Here is a 26,417-nt window from a genome sequence, read left to right on the forward strand (position 1 = left end):
CAAAAATCAAAAAAAGAGAACGCAGGCGAGTGGGGCCGCCGTCCACCGGATGCACTTTTCCCCTCTCCGTCTGTCTCTTTTCAGCTCCCATTTCTTTCCAAGGCGACGCAACTTTTTCCCACGAGCTGCCAGACAAACTTTCTTTCCCGCCTCCCTCCGTCCTTTTCCACGGATGACTCAGCGTTAGGACATAAATAAAACGGGGGGGCAAATCTGAAAGCATGACGGGGGAAAATATGCGGGCCGATGCCTCGCTGGTGACTCTGAGGTGGATGGACGGAGCGGACAGAGGAGGAGAGGACGCTCGGCCCCACGGCCACATGAGCCACTCCACACACACACTGAAACACGTGACGTTTCCCCTCCGGCGTGTGTGTCTGTGTGTGTCTGTGTGATTAACAGCATTAGGTTGTGTGTTATTCCCTTTTGTGGTGGAGCTGGACAGGAAACACGGTTCGGGCCGCCGGCCGGCGATTTACTGCTCCTCACAGAGGACGCTTTGTGTTGGTCGTTGAGTGCGTGAGCTCATACAGGCATGAGCTCCGGAGTTTTTTCTCCCGCCTTTTTTTTTTTTTCATCTTGGTACGTAAAAAAAGAATTTAGGAGGAAATTTTTTCCTAATATGCATCCCTTCATTGCACATTTTTCCTGCATTTCTAAATAGAAATACAGAAAAATGTTTAAAAAAGGGGGAATGATGGGAAACATTCCTACAAACAGCTGATTTAGATTTGCAGAAATATTCTGCTGAAGCTTGCAAAGGGATGAAACATGTGATAACACAGAGCATCATGGGAGGAAACATTTGTTTAAATTTCTGCCTGTGGCGTCAAACGGATGTAAATGTTGCGCTCTGTTCCTCAGGGGCAAAAAGAAAGAAAGTCTCGTCAAGTAAGGCACACTAGGCTCAAACTGTGTGGATAGACCCTTCTTTCTTTCTTTCATTTGATTCCACACCTGAGTGACAGGTGTGCAAACGGAGGACACATTTAGCTTGTTTTCGCCGTAGTTGAGATGACTTTCCTGAAGTCCAAACTCAAAAGATTTTGCCTCTTTCTGGGAAAGTTCAGCACCAAGCCGGCAAAGCAAAACCAAAACGCCACGTCTCCGTTCCTTTTTGTCTTTCAATCGAGTTCCAACAAATCACAATTTTGCTTTGATTCATGTGAACAGTGTGTGAAAACGCCAGCCAGGAGACGGTTAACCACCGCTGATGGCGATTAGGCGGCCCGTTAATGGACGTCCGTCGCTGTCCGATTAGTGACTTAGTGGTGGTGGACATATGTGATATGAGAGGGACTTAGCCGAGGGGCCACTAATCATCAAAAAGCCAAGGGGAAGTGGCGCTCTAATCTCAGCTTAGCACTCTCGCCGTGTGTGTGCACGTGTGTGTGTGTGTGTGTGTGGAGGAGGGAAGAGAGGCACTCATTTCATTTCTTTTACTTTTTTTTTTTTGCAGCTCATGTTCATTAATTACGACCTGGACGGCCGTGCCAATTTATCGGCTTAATAAGGTGACTTTAAAAAAAATAAAAAAAAATTTGGTTAAATCTCCACTTCGCTTTGAGACTTCTTCCTCCTCCTCAGAGTGACAGCCCTGCCAAAAACCTCAAATGAAGTAACCTGCACACCCGCGGCGGCCAATTGTGTCGTAATTCCACTTCAAAGGACTAGAATGGGGGGGTTAGAACCCTCATAGAAGCCCTCCTCTGTCGGAGAGAGCTGTGCTCTGTCCTGCGCAGGTTTGCGTTAAGGTGCACAAACTCCCCGTCAGACGCCGCGGCGTTGGATTCTGCAGCTGAAGATTATTCTGTTAGAGCGCGGCGAGGAAAGAGCGGACACAAGCGCTTGTGTGTGCGGAACAAAAGGCCTCAGTGTGAAAGAGTGAAAGGAGGGAAAGTAAACAGGTAGTGATGAAGACAGAGCGGCAGTGTCGGGCCTGTAAAGGCCTTTCGGCGTGGACAGCTGGGCCGCCGCTCGCATCAAACGCTGCATGAAGTGACACCTACGCAGGTCCTCTTCACTCCATATTTGTTCTTAAGCTCTTCTTTTCTTTAAAAAAATGATTTCTTGCCTAAGATCAGGAATTAGGACTGCATGCGTGGCGGATGAAAACTCTTGAGGTTTTTGCTTCTTAAGTTCTGAAAAACTTCATATTTGTTGGCCATGTCCAATTAAGAGTAATGCAATTTGCAAAATTGGTTTAAATTATTAGATTATCTATAAAATCCATGAATATTGCAGGTAAAAAATCTTCCAGAAGCAATTAGAGGTAATTAAATTACTTGGGTAAGGTGTTTTTTTGCTCTTTTTTTATTGAATTTGTTCTATAAGGTCCTCTCAGTGTGATAAAGCTGCAGGTTCCAAGTCTAAACTTCTGACTGCTTTCCTTCATGTTTGTTCTATCTGCTGTTATACGGTAAATAAAGAGTGAAGTGGCGGTAAGAGCGCTCCCAGGAACAATGCCAGATGTACAGTCCGGTGGAAATCCAATAGAGTCAGAAGTGTAATCAGTTTACCGGAGGGAAGCATGGGAGGGGGGGTGGAGCCAATTAAATACCGGCGCAGTATGGATCAGCTACAAAGACAAGCCTGTTAATGCCTGTCTGATCATTTTGGGAGGGGTGTTTCCTGTCACGAATGGACGTCCCCTGAAGTTTTCCACCCCATCCCTGACGCATGCCCCCCCCCCCGAGCAGCCTATTACCCAGGGTCATAGTCGCAGTGGCTTCAAGGCTGACAAGTGCATCTGAAAGCACTCAGGCGACGCTGGGAACGACATTAAATTCTATTATTGCAGCGTAGTCTCCGCATCGCCATTCAGCTGAAGTACGGGGAGGCAAATTTACCTTGTGCCAGACAGAGTTCACCTAATAGAGGTGGCTTTATATCCTTTTTTTCCCTTTTCTTTATTCACGGGAACAAAGCAACGGCAACAAATGCAAACAGCAGAGCTGTCATGTTGCTAGCTATTTTCTTCCAGTTCCTCTATTGTCCTGAGCTTTTCATAAATGCATATTATTTGCACTGTACAGTCCTCTTTTCTTTTTTTTTCTCTTTCTTTCTGCCTTTTTTTCCAATTGGTGTTTCTGTCTGAAAGCCCATTGTCAAGACGTGGTCATTTCCCACACAAAGCTAGCACGCGCAGCCTCTATTTGCAGTAATGGCCCCGTCTTTTGGAAATGTGACGGCTGAATGGGCCTCATGGTAAACTTGTGTGGGGTCAGAAAGCAGGTTTGAAACTCTGCTTAAAGGTTGGGCATGGAAAACTGACCGAAGGGCTGTGATTGGAGGGAATCCCTTCAAGCTACCATCTGTAGCATCAGTGGTCTTCAAAGGCATGTGATGCGAGTTCAAACATGCGCTAAACATGGGTTCTTAAATGCGCGTTTAGACCATTCACACTGGACGAGCAGGGAGGGGCTTCATCCTCTCTTTCGAATGTTTCCTAGCAGTTGGAAGCGTCGTGGGGCAAAATGTTGAAGCGGTAAAAATCTCAGGAATCCTGCTCCAGGTGTTTTCTTTCACAGCTTTGTTGTGATAAATGAAAGAGTTGGTGTTATTCATTCAATTATTCATTTTCAAACGGTTGGCCTTTAAATTACCACCACCACGTCCGAGTTCCTGATTGGTCAAACCTTGACCTGGTTTTGCACACGGACGACACGACTGCAGTGGCTGCACTTTATGTACGTAGATTTCAATAACTGTATTGAGAATTACACAATATGAGGGTTTGGAGCGCAGAACTTGACATGGACTTTTCAATGGAAGTGGTGCAACAGAGAGCAGTTGAATGTAGCTTTAGAAAACATGGCTGCCATGTCAACCACAGTGTAAGCCAAGGATTCATGATCAAGACTCCTACAGCAACTATAGGATCAAAAATTGATCAGATATATCTGATGTCGGATTATGAGACCTGGAGTGTCTGGATGAAGTCCATCCATCTCCTTGCAGAAGGGCTCAGACAGGTTTCCGCCATGCTGTGAGCTGACAGTACAACCCAACACACAGAAATAGAAACCAGATACCCGGTTGGTATCAGGGAAAGACCACTGGTGAACTCCTTTAGGGAAACCGGTTCCATCCTCACATATCTGGCCGTAGTCTCACTCCCACGGCTTCGCCCGTCCAGATGTCAACTTACCATATCATCTTTTAAATATTGCTCTTTTTTCTCCTTGTGTTTTTTTTCCTCATCTCTCTTCCCTTCTATCTCCTACTCCTTTTCCAGGATGTCTTCCAAGCGACCAGCCTCTCCATATGGGGGGACAGATGGAGAGGTAACCATGGCAACCAGCAGACAGCGAGTGGAGGATGAGGAAAACGAAGGACTGGGCGGTGTCATCCACCTCCCTTTGGCCTCCTACTGTGGCAAGGTGTCCCCTCGCTCACCCTCAAACCGAAATTTGGAGAGCCCTGCCAACACGGTAAGACTTTGAGTCTGGAATGGTTGATAATGGAACAAAGGTTCAACCAGGAAGTCAGCTGAAAGATTTTCATTGAGTTCACCCGGCTAATTTTAAGACATCCTAAAACATTTGAGCAGGACAAACATAGGCTGGAGAAATACCAGTTTTCCTCTTTTTGTTTTTATTGGCTTGTTTCTTTCTTTGCACCATAAAAATGGTAAAAGCGTCACCTTGTGGTTCTATGTGTCATCTTTGTAGAAGTGGAGAACTGGCATCCAACCATGGTTGTTTAGCTAGAAACGAAGGTCCTTTACCCTGAGAGTTTACCATGTTTTCAAGCGTGTTGAAACATATTTCTAAAGATTTCTCAGACATTTTTATTTAACTACTAAACCAAATCCAGCCTGGATCAGAATAATCTCTGATGATAAGTACCTCTATGTCTTAGTAACAACAAAATCAAGTTGAGTGTTTGTCATTGTTGCAGTCTTGATCTCCAAAAAGCAGGAAACAATCTGCTTTCTCTGCAAACAGAAGAGTTGGATGATGGGAACCCATAAGGGTTGAAGTCCAAAACTACTGTTGACGTGCACATTAGTGTTGGCCTTCGTGTGCATGTCACCGGGTGTTGCCTTTAAATCCATTGCAGGACTGTAGAATATGAGCTGCCAAAAGTTGGTACTGAGTCCATAAAGCTTGGTTTGTTGTAGCTGGAACACTGGTGACTACTTCAAAGTTGGGTGTAAATATGACGCAAGATTGCCTTCATATCTAAAGTGACACATTTTACTCTTGTTGAGTGTCTTACATCTCACCTTCTACCAGTGAATACTATAGAATTAGATGTCATTGGTAGATATTGCTGTGAGAGCTGAGTCATTTGCAGAGGAATCTGCTGGTTTTCTCAGAACAGGAAGAACCTTACCTTGAAATGCGGAGCGATTGCTGCTGACAACAATCGTTGACCTTTACCCCAAACTGACAATAAACGCTTGGAAGCTGTAAAACAATGAAACTGTGCTTATAGTCTGTAATGACAAGCTAATTCTGCAATTAGCCCCCTGATTAGGCTGCAGGCTCCGCCCAGGGTGAACTCCACATGTAAAGCAAAGTCATGAGAGCGTGGAGGCTTGTGTGACGTGCAGGCTGGCTGTCGCTCGCACACTCCGGGTTATCTGTTATATTTGAGGGCGTGATTAGATTACTGGTGGTTCATTTAGATTTGAAGGGGATACACAATTGGCCTTATCGGTGTTCATTTCACGAGATTGCCAAGAGAAAAGTTCTTATCCCAGGTAACACACCACGGCTTTGTTGTCCATCACTGGACAGCAGAGCAGAGGTTGTTTGGAGAGAGGGTGGGTGGATGGTGCAATCCTTGATTGGGGTTATTAAGTGTGAGCTGGGGCGTGTACAGCCGACTCCTAGATAGCTGTAAATAAGTACATCTTGTTTATTTTTGACTTGTTTTTGCAGGGTGACGGCTAACAATGTCAAACCCCTCACAGCTGACTGTCAAGGGATAAAAAAACATCGAGAGAAATTCAGAAAGAGTTAGTGAAATCTGTTGGGGGGATTTAGACCCCAAAGCGAGCAGGACGGGGGGTTCCTTATAGAGCAGTTGTCAGGAGTTGATATGGTGGCTCATCAGAGATTGGTTGATGTTGGAGTGAGGCAGCGGGGAAGAGCAAAGAGGGAGTTTGGAGAGGAGGGTGGGATTACAGCCTTATCTTGTCAATGTGAATTAGCTACACGCCGACCTGTTCAGTCCACCCGGCTGGCCGACACACCAGCCCACTGCATCTGCCAGACCCCCCCGTTTCAAAAGTTTGAGGTTTTCAAAGCTCGTTTTCAAATCTGCCACCTAAAATGTTAATTTTCCAGCAGGAGGGTGCGACTGCAGATGTGTGTTTATGTTTCATTCTGATCTCTTAATGTTTGTGTTTGCAGATCGCTGTGAAAAATGTTTTCACATCAGGCGCGGGCGAGCATCTTCTCTCCTAAACGTGCTAATGGACAAACACCAATTATTTCATTAGCAGGCGGGGTTGGCCGCTTCCATGACACAAACGTGCAAAGATATTTCACCGGACGCGATTCGTCTTAGGCGTCTCTCTGGGTTTCCTTTTCTTCTGAATGGTGCGGTGGGGGGTGTGGGTCCATGTGAAAGATGTGACAGATTTAACACAGTCGCCGGGCAGTCTTGAGAGCCGCGCGGCGGTCACACTTCATCCCTCATGCCAGTGAATGAATCAGCAAGCGCTCTGCCTGTCATCAGCGACGGGCTCATTACAGCTAAAGAGGCTGTTGGAAGTTTGGGAAAATCATAAAAAGATGAGGATTTTCCCGATTCAGAGGCGCACTTTTGCTTCAGACGAATCATTGTGACATGAAGACAAAGTGTGTTTCCTGTCCCAGCCTGAGGGGTCCCCGAAATCACAAGTGTCTGCGTTCAGCCGTGGCATGTAAAGGGATTTCCTGCCTCTGTGTGTGTGTTTGGCGGCATGTTGTGAGGTTTGTTAAGTACTATCTGGTGGAGATTGGCAGCCCTGGCGCAGACCTGAGTCTCACCCCCCTGCAGGCGGCGATCAGTGACACCCTCCTGGTTGTCGACGCGCTCGCACGTAATTTTAGACGAGCAGCTGTTTTCCAGCTCGTCCTACATGTCCGTGTCTTGATGCAAAGCGACGCACCAGGCGTTAAATATCGCTTTTCACACGTGCACCTTTCACAGCCTGAGACATGTCAGGGGATGGCACGAAAAAGGAGGACGGGAGTTTTTTTTAGTTCAAAAAATAAAGTAAAAGACAAACAGCAGCATCTGTGCTGGCTGCAGGAAAAAGACAGAATTTAGATATTTTTTTCCCCTTTTTTTGGCAAGAGTTTGGTGTTTTTTGAACCAGCCTCCCCTCACAGATGAGCTTAAGAAGACAAAAGTTGTTTAATTCGGTTCCATTGCAGAGGCAGTAAAAGGATAAAGAGAGTCAGGCGCAATTTTTACTTTGTTCCAGTCATTTGGAAGAGAATTGACATCTGCAAACTAAAGGCAGAACCGCCCACACTGCCAGTCTGCCACATCCAGTGCATATAAATACATATATACACACACACACCTACAGGCTATGTGCTCTGACAGTGTCACACATATATGCACCAAAATGGCAAAAAAAAAAAAAAAAAAAAAAACCCTACTCGCACACGGGCTGAGAGGAGCCTTTCCAGTTGGTACTCATGCATAAATGCATGTTTGAGGAGGAAAAGTTTGGGAACCTGAACGCACACAAACATGCTCAAAGTGACGCAAATTTACATCAGAGAATGTGTCGGTTTGATGGTTTTGGATTAAATGTCCGGGATGTTGGCGCGGACGAGGCTTAAGACATTTCAGCTTCCTGTCGGAGTTCACGCATAATTGCTGCCTCACTGTAGCGCCTCTCCTAGCTAATTCTCTTTGATTGGGGGATGACCTTCATTGTTGGACGCAGCCAGATGACATCTCCCCGCAGAGACCCCCCCACACCTCCAGATTCTTGTTCTGTTTGTTTTGTTTGCGCGACATCTTTCTCCAAAGGAGTGCGGCTGTTTTAAGTAGGCGCTGGATTAGATAAATGGGATGTGACAGGTGTGACCGCTGCCTTCCCCCTTTGCTCTGCCTCTGTCAGAGCGCTCTCCTCTCATTTCCTCTAATGACACCGTTCCTCCCTCTTTCTCCAGTTTTGATCTTTGATTTTTTTTTCTTCTTTTTGCTCCCCTTGGTGTCACATAGCATGTTTTAATCTGCACCGTAGCCCGTTGTGATTAGAATTTGAAAAAATTCCGGCAGAACTGAATGAACTCTAGAGAGACATAGATGTCAAAGAGGTTTAAGGCATGTCCCAAGACCTGCCCAAATTCTCTGTTCCACCATCCTGCAGGTTGCTGTCATAATATGCAACCCACAGCACTTTCTAAAAACTGTGTTTGGAATTACTTGATAGATGTTATTCCCCTTTCGGCAGGTCGCCTCAGGCGTCGCCACGGCCAGTCAGCTTCCTATGATTCACACAGGTGGCAGGGAGCTTTACGGCAGATGTCCTTCCTGACACAAGCCTGTATTTGATCCAGGCTGGGGGCCGGCACAGAGACCCAGACCTCCTGTGACCGTTATGCCTGGTTCACACTGGACGTAGAAGTGGTCCTCTGGGGAAGCTTTGCGGCGTGGAGCGGATCGTTTCAGAGTCTGGTCTATTTTGTCCGCGAGCGATCCGTGTCAATTCTGACAGGAAGTCGCATCAAGATAGATGAGAAAATCCAGTTTATTTTCCAAATTTAATACATTTTCACAATAAAATGCAGCGATTGACAAATGTGTTCATGTTTTTAGATCTAAACAAACTGTAGAGATGACGATAAACATACAATCACAACACACACACACACACAAAAAGACACACACACAGAACAACGTAGTGGCCCGACTCCAGAGTGGGGGAGGGGCTGGAGAGAGAGTGGACACTCTGCTCCGCGGCGCTTCCGCGTCCGATGTGAACCAGGCGTTAGTGTGAAGGGTCTTCGAGGACCCACACTGGATTCAGCTGATCAGGAATCAAAGCCCGGTTTCTGTGCACCAGTCCTGCATCCATCCAGCTGCTGAAGTGCTCGGCTGCACAGTGTTGGACCCTTCTACGACTAGCTCGTTTTTAAGATGTCGACCTAAAATAAAAAAAACAATGAAGCCGATGGCTGAAAACGCTGAAGCTGATAGCCAGCTAAAATATTAGCTAAATGCCAAATTAACCTAAAAAACAAACAAAAAAAATCCTAAATTAGCTAAAATGGCTAGCATCCAGCTGAAATATTAGCTAAACTCCAAAACAGCCTAAAAAACCTTAATGAATATCAAAATAGTCCAAAAAGCTAGCAGAATGTCAGTATAACTTTTAACTTAACTACACTCTGACTCCATAGAATATAAAGTAATGACTAATCGACTATTAAAATAGTCGATTAGTCATCGATTAGTCGACTAATCATGGCAGCTCTTCTTAAGGGTCTCTCTTTTCTCAGTGGTTGAGGCCAGGAATGCAGGAATGCAGAGGAAAGGATCAGTGAATTATTGATCACCCAGAAGACGCACACATACACACACCTACACACACACACTCCAACACACACCCCCAAGGAGTTTGATCAACTCCAGCTGAAATCCTGACCGTTTTCTTGGCTCAATACCTTGATGTAAACAATCACTTTCCGGAGCACAGTAAACAATAACATGTTGATTAGCTCATTGTGAAGCGGGAGCGTGGTATCAGCCTGCAGCCTCTGAGTTAATGATTAGATCTGTGGCTGAATGAACCATAGTGTGTTCAGTATAGCAGCAATGCACTTCAGTCTCTGTGAGTGGCTCCCGCCTACACACAGAGCGAGCCGCTGCGCTCTCCTGCCAATGTGTGCCGCTGTCTCAGGTGGCGCGGCCCCGGACTGTAGCGAGATTAGCCAAAGATTAACCCCATGGACCATTGACCCTCGTGCCCACGAAGAGCTGAGCTGACAGCCCGGCTGACTCACTGACTCATTTGTTGTTGTAATCCGGCAGCACACCTTAAAAGACCTCGAGAGAGAGCATGCAATGCGTGTGCTCAAGGGCTTCAGGCAGCTGACGGCGTCCCGCCTCCTCTTTAATTAACCTGTTGAGTCCGACGGTGGAGGCAAACACTCGGCTGCAGATTAAGATCTGAAATGTTAGTTACAGAAGCTGCCAATTAGCTTTGTTACCTCTGCAGGATTAGCCGTCTTTATATAAGCAGGAGGGTTTTTTGGAAGTGGCGTGGTTTCTCGCTGGTCCAAGTCCCGGCTGGGCTGGGGTTTGCATGTTCTCCATGTGTGGGTTTCCCCCGCTTCCTCCCACAGACTAAAACATGCTTCATAGGTAAATCCTCTATATAGGTGTATGAGTGGATTGGCACTCTTAACAGAATGTACCCTGTTTTTGCCCAACAGTTGCTGGGATAGGCTCCAGCAACCCAATGACCCCAAAAGGGATACTGCTGGTTCTGAAAATGGATGGATTTGGGTTTTTCTGGAAGATGAGAAACTTAGGCTATGTCTGAATTCTCTTTATAGTGTGTTCACCATTTTCTAGTGCTGTCTGAATCAACTAATTCCAAAATCAAGTACAGTAGAAATTTCCCAGAAGTTTTTACAAAAACTGGCGTGCATTGATGTGCTTTACATTAGCAAATACAGACCACAATTCATTGCAGTCGAACCATTTTTGCGGAAAACTTGTTTAAATGTGATTTTTGAATAAACCACTCACATTTCTTAATCATCAGAACACAGTGGAGTCATAAATAAACATCATGAAATGTTCGTATTTTTTTGATTTTCACTTCGTCAAATCAGTGACGTCAAATCCGGTGTTTAGAAAAACAAAAGAAAAGTAGTGAGCAAGGTGTTCAAAGTGCTTTTAAAATCCAGAGCACTAGATAGTTTTCTAGTAGGTAGGGCAGGGGTCTGTAACCTGTGGCTCTTTTATCTCTCTATTGTGGCTTTTTAGCTTTAACGAAAAATTCAAAAAAATTGAATAAATAATAGATCAGTTATTTTAAGTTTTGTCATTTGTACTTAGATTTTTAACGTGTCAAACAACTATGAAAAAAAAAGTTTCTGTAGAAATGTTTATCAAATTTGTGTTTTTAATTTATAGCGAGTAAAATAAAAGTCTCTAGACGATGTTTTATTTTGGTAAATTACACTAAAGTTGTTAAAGTTTAGAACAAAAGCTTAAAATGATACAAAATGATTTAGAGTTGTGTGTTTTGTGCCTCACATCTTATGGAATGAAAATACAATTTTATTCTAAATGTTTTTGAATTTTTTTTTTTTTTAATAAATAGATTCTACTAATATGTTATTTCTACCTGAGAGTAAAAGGGAAAAAATGATGGTGGCACACAATCCTAATGATAAAAACATCACGTTTGACTGTCTTTTAACTGAAGTAGAGCTGCTGCAGCACGAGGAGCTTTTGATTTTATTCTGAAAGGAACTAGTCAAAAGTAAAATAGGTTACAACTGTTTTATATACAGTATATATATATACCAACATTGAGACACTTTTTTGATTTAATTATTGTAATATTTTAATTACATTTATGCATCAATTTTCCGTGACAAAAAAGCATAAATATTGAGCATTTTTTACGAGACAGTGAGACTTTGTGGCTCTTTTATTGGGTTCTGGTCTGTAAGAAATTGGACCAAATGGCTCTTTTAGTGTTAAAAGTTGCAGACCCTTGAGTTAGGGATTAGGGTGGGAATTCTGACGTAGCCTTAGATTGATTTAACGCATAGATGTTTTGCCATCAGTTGATAGTTTTACACATATTTTGGGGAGGAACAGTCTCGTAAAGCGAGTCTGTTTGAGAGGCAAAAACTGCAGGATAATTAGTAGTCATGACAGCTTGCAAACAGGATCAGTGATTTAGTGAAAACGTTTGTGAAGCCGTCCATTTTTTAAACGGAAATGATTTGATGCAGCTCCAGAACTTTCTTCCCTCATAAGAAACACATCATATGTTTGTTTTTTTTTTCTCTCAGCATTAATTGTCATAAATGTGGAGACAAAGGCGAAGCAGCTCTGAAAGTTGGGCGCCGGATGATGCGCCGCAGCTTTGGCCGTCCCTCAAAGCGTGCCGCTGAAGGCTTTGTGATCAACTCTTTAGAGCGGAGTCTCTAAATGCTGCCGCTCTGTTAAGCACCTCCAAGTCAGTCAAATGGAGATTCCAGAGGATGCAAGGAAAACGAAGGATAACTGGCCTAAAATGAAAGATTCTGAGATATAAGACCAGGAAATAAAAGTTGGATAGAAAGCTAATGAGGGCCAACTCCTCCTGGATTTTAAGTTACTCTCCAACTTTTTGCTAATAAATATTCTTTCATTTTTCTTATTTAACCTTCCAGGAGCATGACAGCACCAAGGGAAGCTCCCTGAGTCCTTACCCTCAGCACAATGCTACCTCACCGGGTAAAGAGGAGGGCGTTGGCGGGGGACGCCCCTGCAGCGACGGGGGCTTCGGCGTGGGACCCCTCGGGACCCCTGAGAGGCGAAAGGGCAGCCTGGCGGACGTGGTGGACACACTAAAGCAACGCAAGATGGAGGAGCTGATCAAAAACGAGCCAGAAGGTCAGTGATGAGAGGCTGTGATCTTGAAGGGACTGTGGTCCGGCTCTGCGCTTTCACTCCTCTTAGTTCCTCTTCCCGTTCTGGTTCTCTGCTACGTCTGTTCGCTTTCAGAAAAGAGGAAGCCCCTCGTCTTTTGGGACTTCTACCCTTCACACTCGTTTAGCAGAGCCTGCCTGTCGAACGTGTGGGTTTGTAAAAGCTCGCTACATCAGAGATGTGACATAAAAAATATACATTTCAAAATTAAGAGAGAATTAAAATGTTTTTTAACCTTTAGTGAAATCCCATTGACAGTATATGGAAAAAGCACAATGAAGTCCATTTAGTCACCCGTTTTCCACAGTACAGAGTTTACACCATTTTGGGACCAGACGCTGTTGGTAAGCAGTGATTGGTCTGAGTCGGTCTGAGTCATCGTTTCCATGGCAACCACTCTCACTAATCAGGAGTGAGCTTGTTTGAAAGCCACACCCCTTCCAGTGAAAGCAGGCTCAGGAGACTGTTAATCAAATGTTTTGAACGTGGGGTCAGAGGGCACCACATGTTTAAATTGAAGCATCTTATTGGTCCATTTATAACTTTAATATATGTGATAAAGAAAATATATCTTAAAAATATACATATATATATCACGAAGAGGTTGAAAAGAGATGCTAGAGCAAGAACGGTTATTCTGACAAACAGGGTGACTGAGTAATTATTTCTCTAAAGTTTTGGCTTTCTGGGACCAGCGGGTACTTCCTGTTTGGGGGGAGGGAATACTGCGTCCAGTACCCATAGACTTCCAATGAGAAATTCACGAAAACATTTTGCAACATAAACTTTTATAGTGAAATATAGATAGCATCTATTAAAACAAATAATTGTTTACAAATTTTGCGTTCTTTTAATACAGCAAGTAGTCATTGAAAAAAGAAATAAAAACAATAGATGAGACATACTTACTGTAAAGTTTTGAAAATTGACAAAAGCTTTTCCCACCAAAAGTTGTTTTTTGGAAACGACCATTTTAAAATGAGCAGGAAAAGCCCTTCTTCTGCCCCTGGTGAAATGATGAACTACAGGACCAAGTAGCAGTATTTTATATGCACTTTAAAAGCCGTATTTTTCTCAAAAAGCTGCAGGGTATCTTATAATCTGAAGTTTTCTTGTATGGGATTATTCTGGTTTTAACTGATGTTGAAGCGATTCTAAAATGCATGTGGCGCTGTGTCAAAACGTCAGTCTGTTGGGCTTTTTTCGAGTTCCAAACGAGTATGGGTGTTACTGTGAAAATGCTAACGTGGCTAACGCGTAGCGGTGTCGGGCAGTTTTTTGTGTGTGTTTCTAACAGGGTTGGATGTTGTAATGAACACGTCCCTTACGTGTAACTTTGCAGACTGTTTTTTTATTTGTTACTAGCAAGGTTGGGTGTTTTTGTAAATATAGCTAATGCGTAGGAAGTCTAAAAATGTTGTTAATGCACTACTAACCAGTTTGGGGGTTAGCATGGTTACAGTATTGTTTGTTGTAGCAGTATTAGTCTATTTTTTATATCTTGTAAGCAAGGTTGGGAGTTACAAGTATCGTAAATAGGCTTCTAAAATAGTTAGTGTATAGCTATATAAACAAGTTCTAGAGTTACTGTGAACGCTGTCAATAAAGTCTCTACGACTGATGGACAATGCTATGACTTTTTTTCTTGCTTTATGTGCCTTATAGTTCAGTGCGCCTTACATGACATACATTTGAAATTTGGCCATTCGTTGACGGCAGTGCTGAGCAATATGAAAAGAAACGTTTATCACCATAAAAATTATTTTATATCACAATAACGATATGTATCACGATGTACAACAACAAAGTATATTTACAGTTAATCTCTAAAAAAATCCCATTAATTTTTTTGCAGGACTTATGTCAGTGAGCACAAGTTCAGTCTCATTTTTGAAAGGCGGTAGTTTTACTTTGAAAACAGGAAGCTTCATGAACACTTTATTTTGAAGATTTGTTTACCTCCGGTGACAGCAGCGCCGCTCATTCAGCTTTGTTTTAGTTCATAAATTAAAATTCAACATTATTCTGTATTTCAGAGAAATCAATATTTTACTACATGATGATTTACTATACTCTACTATATTTATAAAGGTGGTGAATCAGCGATTTGGACGTCGTGAATATTCATACTCAAATTTTTTAGAGCAGATAGTTAGAATCCGAGTGCTCAAATACTTGTTACAGCTTGATTTATCTCTTATTTTTGTAATCTTATGTTCATTTTCGTGGGCTTTCTTGGAGTGATAGAGGTTTGTTGTGTTAGCATCGGCGCTTGAATAGCCTCCTAGCATAGTTTCATAATTTACATATTACTGTCTTCTGTTCATCGTCGGACATCTTGAATCCAAAATGCAATCAAATCACAGACTCTCTTTAGCTGAAAGTGCTTCTTCTTTGGCTGCCTGCATCGCTGTATCTGTCTGTTCCAACTCCGGGGAAACAACTTGTAGCTGTTCCGCGTCCGTCGTTAAGTAACGTAAACTCTGTTGTAAAACTCACGTAAGTGCGAATCAAAGAACGTAAAGCAGCTTTATGTTGCAAAACCACAAGATGGAGTTTCTCTGTAAAGAATCTCTTTTTTTCTTTATTTTCACCAATATGAATCTTTTGTGTACACACTAACAAGGCAACACTTGTGCAATTGTCTCAGGCTGTTAAATGATATATTTGGCGTAATAATTGATCAAATTAGGTTAGAAACGATATAAACGATAGAAGAGAAATAGAACGATAGACACTTTTCTTTCGCCCACACGATATGTATGGTCTTATCGCCCAGCACTAATTGTTGGTGCACCTTATAATGCGATGTGCCCTACACAAAGGGGTTTTATTAGGAAGGTTAGGATCATGCTAAGGACATAGGGGTCTCAGAAATGTGTGTTAAATATGATCAGAATGGTAATATCAATGTTCATTTCAGTAACATTTTCCTGCCTTTCCACTCGTATGTTAGGCCTTCATGATCATTTTAAACCCTGTTCACACAGCTTAGGAAGGCAAACCAGAGTTTAGCCCAAGGCCTGCTTAGCTTAGCCCCATTAGCCGCGGCTTTTCATTCCTAAAAGTAGCCTCAGGCTAACTGCAGGGAATAGAGCCGGCGGCCAAGGCTCGCTTAGCACATAAATGAGGGCTTAAGTCACAAAGAAACCATGTAATGATGCTTATGTGGAGCTCCCTTACAGGTATTCCCCCTTTGGGTGAAAGTGATGATAGAGAAAGCATCAGAATGTGTCAGGAAAATAAGTCAATCAAGGTTTGGACGTTTTGAAACGATAAAGACAGCTTGGACATCCTTATTTCTCCAGCAACTTCAATTGTGAAAATAATTCAAAATGGGCTGTAAATTGTGTGTAGACATCTTTCTATAAAGAACAAAATGTATTTTTTTCTGGCAACATGATGCGACAACAACTGCGTAGTTTTTCCTTATTAATAAAAAACTTTACTCCTACAGTTTTCTATCAAAAAATCGACCGAACTTGAGCTCAAAAGCTGGTAAATTTTGTTTAAGGGGTTAAAATTTCAAATAAAGAAAAGCGATTCTAAGAAGAAGAAAAAAATAAACATTTTATTCTGGAGGTGCTCAGCAGACACAAACAGGACCCTTCCAAACAGCCAGAGGTCAGCTGGAGCAGAAACCCCGCTGGAGCTGGCTTTCAAAGCCTCCGTTCTTTAGAAAGGAACGGACCTGCAAAGATCTATAAAGCAGATGCATCTCAGAACAACTGATACTTTTTTCTTATCCACCTCCACGCTTTTTTTGATCCTCGTCTCTCCCAACTGTGCTGCTGCGGTGCACTAAGGTTTGCACTCAATCATCCCCAAGATAGCTGCCTCAATTACGAGTGACACCATGACCACGAGGTGAAAGAAGAGCGCCGCCGTGCCGTGTGGATTTGCCTTTATGCTTTTTCCTGTGTATTATGCTTCCTTGCCGCATCAACAGGCTTTCATTTCAAACTGCACTAACCTTATTTTCCAGGCCTTTCTGTGAGGCTTTCAAAAGCGTCCGCAGCGGCTGGTCAGCTCTCGCCGTCTGCTTGTTTTTATTTCAGTCAATAAAGAGGCCTGTTGTGCCACGTTTTTATTTAAAAAGAGAGGAGAGAGAAAAAGAACTGGACTGTTTGTGGAGCTGTAATTGAGGTGTGTTTTGGGTTGTTCGCTCTTCACTGGACCTCATGAACCGGCCCCACGGTGAAAAAAGAAAAGAGAAAATATAACAATAATGGATCTGTATGACTCAGCCAGGGCAGGGTGACGGAAAGATGGAGGGAAGGAGGTGATGGAGAGACGTCTTACCATTTAGCTCAGCATCCAAACTGAGCTTTGGCCCTCCAGACTTTGAACACATGGAGGAAAAAAACTGAAAAGACGAAGGAAGAACAGAAGGGAAATGAAGGGCTGGAGTGGAAAGCAATGATTAGGGGCAGCATTGAGATAGAAATCCCTTTTCTGAAGCCGGGGCGAGCTATTGTTTGGCTGTGCGGCTCACAAAGGCCATTAGCAGAAAACAGCAGGTTGGGATGAAATTTTAATGAAGGCTTTAATCATTATGAAAGGCCTGGAATATTAGCGCTCTGCCTCACACACACACACACAGAGAACACTGCTTCCAGCTGGATCGATGACACACACACAGTCAAAGTGTCGCACCATTAACACCAGGAGCAACGCGAACGAAGGGACGAAGGCGCAAAAATGGGTCAGAAAGCGATAAACATCTCGAAACAGAAAAGGAGAGGTTTATGGGAGGCTGGCCTCGAGGTAGACGTCACACACACACACACACACAGAGGGAAGTCTAACATTAAGTTTGAAAGATTTACTTTGTGGCTAGTGTTGCTCTACTTAGACTAGATGAATGGCGAGTGGTAGATACTAGGTCAGTGTTGCTTGCATATTCACTTGTGTGTGCAGATATCTGGTAGTGGTCCGTTGCATTTGTGTGTGTTTGTGTGCTGGCCCCTAATAAATGACTCGCCGCGTCGTCCCTCATGGACCGGCCCAACCGGGCTCCGCTGCTCTCCTGCTCTCGCCATTTATCTCCTGTCTCTCTCCGACGGCCACCTGCTCCCCAGGAGACCCGCGCTCCGGCACGCGCTGAGGATGTCACGACTCCGCCCCCGTGTCACGGCCGGGCCGCTCGCGCCGCCGTTACCTGAAGTAATTGGGGCAGAGCGTCACGAGGAGAGTGGACGCACACACCTGGTCAGCTCCCTCGGACACGCCGTTTAACCTCTTGTGGCCTCTCGGAGTGCAGAGCAAGGCCTGCTAATAATCACTTAACCTGGCGGTGGAGGAAAAGTTGCCCCTGAAACACATAGATAAATAAATAGATAGACGGATAATGAGGGGAATTTAAAGGAGAAGAAGCCTTGCTAAATGGGGCACAGATGTTCCTCTGGGCCCCTGGAGTGGTGCCTCCACTGCCCTGGACTTTCACCAGACACTCAGCCTCATTCCTCCTCTCATCCCCTCGCCTTTCTGCTCCTCGTCTCGCTGCACGCCGGCGTTAACTGTAAAGTGGCTTACGCATTAAGTGCCAGCTGAGCTCCATCTCTGGACCCGTCTGTTGACCCCCTGCTACCCAGCTCCAGCTACCCGTCGCTGGGGCTCGTCGGCCTCTGGGACCGCTTTCTTCCTTTTAGCGCTCGGCCTCAGCTGGAACCAGGGATAAACAACCGTTCTCCACTAGTTTTAGAGGGACGCTTTCATCTGTCTGAACCTTTACCCAATGCGTTCGGCTTAAATGCCATTACAGAGCGACCCCCCCGGAAACACTTTGCGACTGAATGTTTATGCAAAAGGGGAGTTAAGAAGATTGTTTATTACTGGACTACAGAAATAGACAGAAATTAGGGCTTTTCTTACCTAATCCTTCCAAAATCAAGTACAATACATGTCACCCATAGTATTGGCCAGACACGTCGACTGGAGTTTACTCGGTCCACTTCAAAGACCCGCTTCGATGGAAATGCTGTTTTAGCATGTTCTAGCTTGTATGAGGCTACAAGCTTCCTGCTCCGCCCCATTCTGATGTGTCCACGGTCAGAAAAACAGATCCATCACCGTCTGAGCTGGAATCTGGATCAGCAATAATATTTCTCTCTGTTTTGTTGTACATCTAATGTTAAGAGGAGCTGTCAGCTAACAATAGAAAGTGTAATCAGATATAGGACGGGAAGTGGGGGCGGGCTTGCTACACCTCATTTTTAAAAAGCTCCTGCCGATCTGCACGCAGGCTTTTTTTTAATTTTGACTAAAAACAACAAGTCATAGTTAAAAGACCGATGGGAAGGATCTTACTATAGTTTAAAACATGATCCGACAAGAGAAAAAAGAGTCTACTGAATTCACTGAACAATTTACTGTAAGTTTAGATTATTTGTTTTTCTCACTATTTTTCATCTTTGAAATGTTCAAGTAGATGAAAAAGATTTACAGTCGTTACTTTTGAACTTTTATTCTGCACATATGCACATTAGGCATTAGGAAAGCACAATAAAATGTATTGTTATTGCGATGTTGGCCTGGATTACAAAAGACAGTGTAAACCACAGGAGTCAAACTCAAACACACAGGGGGCCAAAATCCAAAACACCCTTAGGTCACAGGACGAACAGGATAAACATTTATTGAACACTTCTAAAACTTAGAAACCATAACTTTGTAACATAATTATGAACTAGATCTATAGCATCACCTGTGATAACGCTAGTGTGAACACTGAACTGAATTTGACCGCTGATGATGTTACTGCTGAACTTTGATTTCCCAACAATTTTTGATTTTGACTGGTGTCTGTTGCAGACATAAAATCCTGCCCACCGTTGTCATAGGAGGGATCAAGCATTAACGTAAGGGGGGGTCATCTGGATAAGAGCACGAGGTTAAAAGTTTATAACCTAGTCCTAATCTGACCTTTTAACGTAGAGGTCAACGGGGAATTGGAGCCTCTAGTGGTCGTTAAGGTTCTGGAATATTTTTTTACTTCAAATTTGGGGCTTGATCAGAACCAGTGACTGATGTGGGAGGAAGACGAGCCTCATTGGGTCAAATCAACCAATTTGTTGCCAGTTTTTTCGTTCTTTAGGTGTCGCAGTCTTGGCCAGTTTTGACGTCAATGAGGCAATTCTTCTTGTGATATTGGGCTATATAAATAGAACTGAACTGAATTGAATGAAATCCTTTTCAATAATGAAAATCTTTTATCGTAGGAATAATGACCAATAGGTCATTATAGGTCAAATCTGTGATAGGATTACAGATGTTTTAAGGCTGTAAAACCACTCACTGTAGACTTTATCACACAGACATGAACATTTTCATTTTTCTCTCTTGTTTAAACTCTGAAAGTTTAAACCTCCTTAAAAAAGAGTCCAGGATTATAGAATGAAAACAAAGATCTGATTGTGATGAAAGGTTTATGTAGATGTGGTACGATGACTGTGTTCTGTACAGGAGACACACTGAAGAGGAGGTTGAAGGACAAATGTCCACAGCCAATCAGGGAGGAGAACACAAAACGCTTTAAAACATTCAGGTCAGGCTGCACTGAAAAAAAATCTGTGAAGCAGCGAGACTGCAAAAAGTGAAGCGCGATACAGCGAAGTAAAGAACAGGTATTAGAACTTGGCTGGAAGTCATTCATTTAGCTGGTCTTTTTGTGTTTTTAGGCTTTTTGACGCTAAAGTCAACGGGGATCAATTGGTACATTAAAGTTACCAGGTAACGTTGTTTTTACTTGCAGCCGCCTGGTTAAGTCTTGCCAGTCTCCCCTATAGTACTACTGTAGGCATACATCCACAGACGGTAGAGGCTGAAGCTCCAGCACAAATGCTCAACTGTGACAGTTGTGCAGTCATGAGGACACACTCATGCATGTGTGCCGCTGCGCCACTTCATCTATTTCCAAGGAAAAGCTGAGGTTTTTTTGAGAGCACTGAGGCATTTTATGGGACAGCACTTAGGCAAGGCCATTGTGCGACACAAGCACGCAGCGGCCGGAGCTCCCTCACGCCTCCGTGCGCTCCAATGGCTGACAATGGGAAGGGCGGATACGTCCTGCCACCAAGAAGGAGAGCGCGACTGAAAGGGAGAAAGACAGAGCCAGAGGAGTGGAGGGTCTCTCGTTCATCCATCAGTCACCCCCTCCTCGCTCCTTTACTGACTTAATCCTTCTCCTCTGCTCTCTGGGGGGAGGGGGGTATGTAAAACACATTCACAAGAACACACCGTGGAAACAATGGCATGTCCAGCCTTCATTGAGACTGCAACACATATCTATTTGAATAGCAGTTTTACAGGCCCGGTGTGGAAGAACCTCCATGTCAGGGGTGTCAAACTCAATCATACAGGGGCCAGAATCCAGAACACACCCTAGGTCACGGACCGAACAGGGTAAACATTTAGTGAACACTCCACAACTACATTTTAAAACTTTAAAACCATAACTTTTTAGCATAATTATGAACTAGATATATAGCATTACCTGTGATAATCCTAATGTGAATGCTGTAAGCTGAATTTGGCCGCTGAAGATGCAGAAATTGATAGATGAAAACACTGAAGCTAATAGCCAGCTAAAATATTAGCTAAATGCCAAAAGAGCCTAAAAACTACATATAACAAAAAGTTAGGTTAGCCAAAACAGCTAGCTTATAGCTGAAAAAAATAGTTAAATTTCAAAAAATCCTAAAAAGCTGAAAAAGCCTAAATTAGGCTAATCAGCTAGCATGTAGCTGAAAAATTAGCTAAACTCCTAAACAGCCAGAGAAAATGTTAGTAAATGCCAAAATAGTCCAAAAATCTAGCAGAATGAAGACTTTAAAACTTTGGAACCATAATTTTTTAACATAATTATGAATAATAAAAAGGCAGGAATATTATTCCAGAATAAATCAACTTAAACATTAAATAACTTATATTTTGTCAAAACTATACAAGTTAGAAATACGCTTAAGATAACATCGGGTCATTAATAACAGTAAAATAAAATGATCTGGAGGGCCGGATGGAATTACCCGGAGGGCCGGATCTGGCCCCCGGGCCGTGACTTTGACACATGTGCTCTGTCATTTCCTGCTGGTAAATACTGTATTTTCTAAAGTATGAGATGAACTTATAAGGCTTCCTGTTAAAATAAAAAAAAAACAGCTGATGTTGAAGTATGGAAATAAATTGGGGTCAATATTGTTTGAAACGCAAAAAAAAGATTTTGAATAGAAATATTGGTGTTTGGCCCCCCAAAAAATGAAATGTCCAAAATTTTTCAAAAAGCAAAAACATTTTCTGACATTTAAAATGTTTTTGGCCAAACACCCAAACATTTGTATTATGTTTTATTAGTGTTTCAAATAATATTGCCCCCAGTTTGGCTCCATATTGAAGCCATTTTGTTAAAAATGTCTCGATTCGCCCGATATAACAAAAGTTTGAAAACAGAGCGTTCACTGACGGTGCACGTTATGATCTGCTGTGCAGAAAATACTGTTTACTTACATAAATGAATGTGAAACTGCTGCACGTGTGTTTGTCTCAATTAGTGTTTGGGGAGAAGGTGAAGAGAATTGGAGAACTGAAGATGTCCTGACATTATGGAGCTCCAAGTGCATTGTTGACTTGGGTTAAGCAGGGTACGCTGTGATGAATGAGGCTGACACCTTTCTAAAAAATAAAAAAGGAGAATTGAATTCCATGTGTTAATGCTTCGCCACCTTTTTCTTTTTTTTTGTCAAGGAAAATGAAATCTTTAGACACATCCCCCCAGGTTGAAATAAAGACTCAAACTCTGTTTTTGGCTTTGTGTCTGAGGCGTGATTTATGAATCCCCGTTTCCAGATCCGCCAGTGTCACTGTGTCAGTTAACTTGACTGGGAGGAGGCGGAGGAGGGGAATCATCATGGACATGGCTCCCCATTCAAATCGAGTCAATTCTGGGTTTTTTTCTTCTTTTGGGTCTCTCTTTCTTTCCCTCTCTTTGTGGCATGAGAAACAGACCACGTCATGGGGCGAACCTGAGGCCTATTGTAGGGCGGCTCCATTGTTGGCTCGATAAAAGGCGCATTCAAGTCACTTTTTTCTTATTGAATTGTTGTGCGTCTGCTTTTCAGCGTTGCATTCTCTCCCCCAGCCTTTGCACAAGACAATCAGGAGGGATGAAACTCCATTCTGCCATTCTTCCCTCTTCAGATGAGCGATATTAAGAAGGCAAAATGTGTGTTTTGGGGGAAAAGCCCAGCTTTTTCACTAATACAGCAGCATAAAGGAGCTTAGCAGAGAGGCCTCTGTTGTTTTCCTGGAGGTGTGTGTGTGTGCGCCTGTGTGTGTGTTATTGCCCTCCCGGCGAGGCATTAAGTTAAGGACAAAGGCTTGAGGTTCATGAATCAGCCAGGTTTTACACGTGACCTACTCACAGTTTGACTGTCCTCCACTTCTTATGCCTGCTGCCCAAAAACATTTCTGCTCCGGTTGAGCTCCTCATACGACGCGCACATCGAGCATATGATGTGTGTTCAAGAATGCGCTAAACGGGCATTCTCTTAGCGTTCACACGAGACTGTCTCTACCCAACGATTGCACATCTCCGTACCTACAGGTGGAAGAGGTTTAGTGCTAAATGTCAAATCTGGTGAATCTAGCTCCAGACCAGGGCTGCCACGATTAGTCGACTAATTGATTAATAAAATAGCCGAACAACTAATTTAATAGTTGATTAGTTTACTTTATATTATACAGAGTCAGAGTGTAGTAAAGCTGAAAGTTATGACATTCAGCATTTGGCATTTAGTTAATATTTTAGCTAGCTATCAGCTTCAGCGATTTTAACTATCAATTAGCATCTTCAGCTATCAGCACTAGCATCTTCATCGGCCAAATTCATCTTACAGCATTCACACTAACATTATCACAGGTAATGCTATATATGTAGTTTTTAGTTAGTTTAAAGCTAATGGTTAAGATGTTTTACATCCAGTTTGTGCATGGTCCGATATGTCGACTAATCGGAGAAAATCATCGGTGATTAGTCGACTATTAAAATAATCCTTTGTGGCAGCTCTACTCCTGACTTTTTCTTACACAGCTCTATTCTGATACATGAAAGACTTGGTGTCATAGAATTCTAGCCGAGCACAAACCAGAGTTAATCATTTCTCCTCCATGATCAACCTTTGAACAGTTGATACTTGTACATAATTATCCATACGCCACGTAAGTCCTCGCTTGGTCAAATGGTTTGACATTTGCATTTTATGGCTGCATATTTTGTATGGAGAGCTAAAAAAAGGCTTGAAAGTACGTTTCCAAGTACGTAGCTTTAGAGTCCACTGGTTTGAGTGTGAGTCTGTCTGTTCCAGCCTTTTGGATTCCACTCATTCACTTCAGCTTTATCAACCAAATCCTTAAAATTCATGAATTATCTATTCAGCGTCCTCATGAACTCTCCGTTTGTTTTTTCTTTTTCTTTTTCTTTTTCCGTTATGTTTTCCCTTTCTTGATCTTTTCAGTCATTTCCATGGAGAGGCAGAGGAATGTTTTTATGCTGCAAAATGCCCACTAGATTGATGAGTTTTGTGCGGAGTGAGTCAACTTCTATTTGTCCCTCAATTATTCTATCAAAAGGATATGAAATGGATTAAAAAAAGGACAAAAATTCTAAACTTTTCAGCAGAGGAACTCAAGAAACAAAAACACATTGCAGAAGGCAATTGGTGCTCCAAGTTCAAGCCTTTTTTTTGTTGTTTTTTAAATAAATAACAGCACTTTCAATTGCTTTTTCTTAGCAAGAAGAAGGAAGACTAAAAAGTCACCAAGAAACAATCTTCTATTAAACAGACATACCAGCAGTTACTTTGTGAGTAGGTGGATGTTGCAATTTTCTTTTTTTTTTTGGAACGAAGCGACTTTTTATTTCCAACGGTGTGCCGGGGCAAACAGCAAAAAGGTATCACGTTCTTGAGAGGGCTCCAGATGTCGGCATTAACATGCTAATTCTGTCACGACCATGACAGAGTTAACTCTACACAACGGGCGGATTAGGCTCAAGTTGTGTTGACGAGTTATGCAGCTAGAAGTGTTGTGCACGTACGCTTAAGGAGTAGAAAAAGGAAGAAAGCTTTGCACTGCATCACTTGGACACATTTTTACTCTGTGTACTCGTAGAAAAGCCCATCGTCAGCTGAACCCGTGTGCTCTTACTTAAAGGCTCAGGAGATCAGTGATGAATTAAGTGTCCTAACAGTTTGCTGTTTGTGCCTTATTTGCACTGTATTTTCAATTATTTTGCAAAGTATTTCTAGTGTGAAAAAGATGCAAACGAAGAAAAATGAAAGTCACAAACACCTCAAACTGCAGTGCAGGGAGAAGGAAGTGTGCATGTAAGGGTCCATCTCTAAGTAGTTAGCAGTCATTTTCTAGGGTTTTTTCAGTGAATATAAATAAACACCTTTACAGGCAGTTGAAACATAAACTGTGCAAAAGCTATTTGATTAATTTTAGTTTTGCCTCAAAAATATTGGCATTAAAGCAAATGTCCAATAAATGTAAATATTTGTACTTCTAGATGCAGGAGGCACATTAAAGTGCACACTGCAAAAAGTCTGCTTTTAAAAAACAAGAAAAATGTACAAAAATAAGGTAAATATTGCTTATAATAAACCAACAGAACAAGAAAATCTGGCTTGTCAAGACTTTTCAAACAAATAAAAGTATCTGACCTCATCGCAACCACAAATATTTTTACTAATATCAAGCTCATAAAAATCATTTCTCCTCCATATAAATATAATTTCTAAAATTAATTTTCTGAAAATGTTTAAAGTGATTCTTTAATTAAGATTTTACTAGTAAGGTTGTCTTGACGTTATTCTAACCACTAGGATCTGTTTCTTCAAACCAGACAAAAAGCTAAAAACAATAGAACTTCTATTCTTCCAAAAGGATACCACAATTCCTTTCTCACTATGATTTACTTGAAATTCTTGAATGAATGCAAAACGAATGAAGATGTTACTGTTGTAACTATTGAGATTCTAGTTTCAAGTGTTTTTTTTACTCACAATTAAATCTTAGTAACAAGCCTTAATGTCTTGAGATTATTAAATACCAAAACTCTTAAAATAAGAGAAATAATTTGGCATACAAGCTACAAAGTCAGAAGAATTTTCTTTCCATTATAACAATAAACATGTATATTCTTGTTTTAAGATGTTTATCTCACTGACATTTCACTTTTTGCAGTGCAATGATTATCGTTATATTTTTCTTGTATCATCTTTTTGACATGCATGAGCAAGTTATCTGTTTTTGCTGAATTCACAGACACGGATAAAGTTGTGTATCTGGGGTCCAGTTGTAGCCGGGTGTTAAGGGCCCGACTGGAGGTGTGGGTGCTGCCGCCGAGCTCTTCCTAGGAAGTGGCAGTGAGAGTACATAAAGCAAATAGTCACAAACTGCCCATTCTGAGGACGCGAGTCACCGCAGAGCAACAAGTCAGCGAGTCTCTCGGCTCGCCAGGCGGGGGGAGTGGGGGGCTCTGCCCCCGCCGGTGAGACATCCTTTCAGGGAGCCGGTCACTCATCTGCCCGATCAGCCGGGCTGCTTGTCAGCCTTTGAAGCTGCAGGGTCCCAGTTAATTAACCCCTGGCTGGCTGGTCAGAAGGCGGGGCCTGTGGATGAAGTGGTGGTGTCTGTGTTGTCTGCCTCAGGGGTCATGACCCCAGCCCGCAGACTGACCCAGCCTTATTTGAGCCAGATGTTAAAAGACAAGCATCTCCCCGGAACCCCCCCCCCCC

The 26,417-nt window shown here is 42.7% G+C and overlaps 1 protein-coding gene across 3 annotated transcripts in view; it reads left to right on the forward strand.

The window, feature by feature from the left end:
* Positions 1–26,417, forward strand: part of sox5 (SRY-box transcription factor 5) — a gene marked incomplete in the record, with an annotated part of 113,754 nt that overhangs the window by 2,940 nt on the left and 84,397 nt on the right. For all 3 annotated transcript variants that reach the window (XM_024294645.2, XM_024294646.2, XM_024294648.2), the window contains 2 exon segments: positions 4,238–4,433; positions 12,363–12,585. In XM_024294645.2, the coding sequence (XP_024150413.1) occupies positions 4,238–4,433; positions 12,363–12,585 (419 nt within the window).

Source organism: Oryzias melastigma, linkage group LG23 (assembly GCF_002922805.2).
Source record: "Oryzias melastigma strain HK-1 linkage group LG23, ASM292280v2, whole genome shotgun sequence".
NCBI lineage: Eukaryota > Metazoa > Chordata > Actinopteri > Beloniformes > Adrianichthyidae > Oryzias > Oryzias melastigma.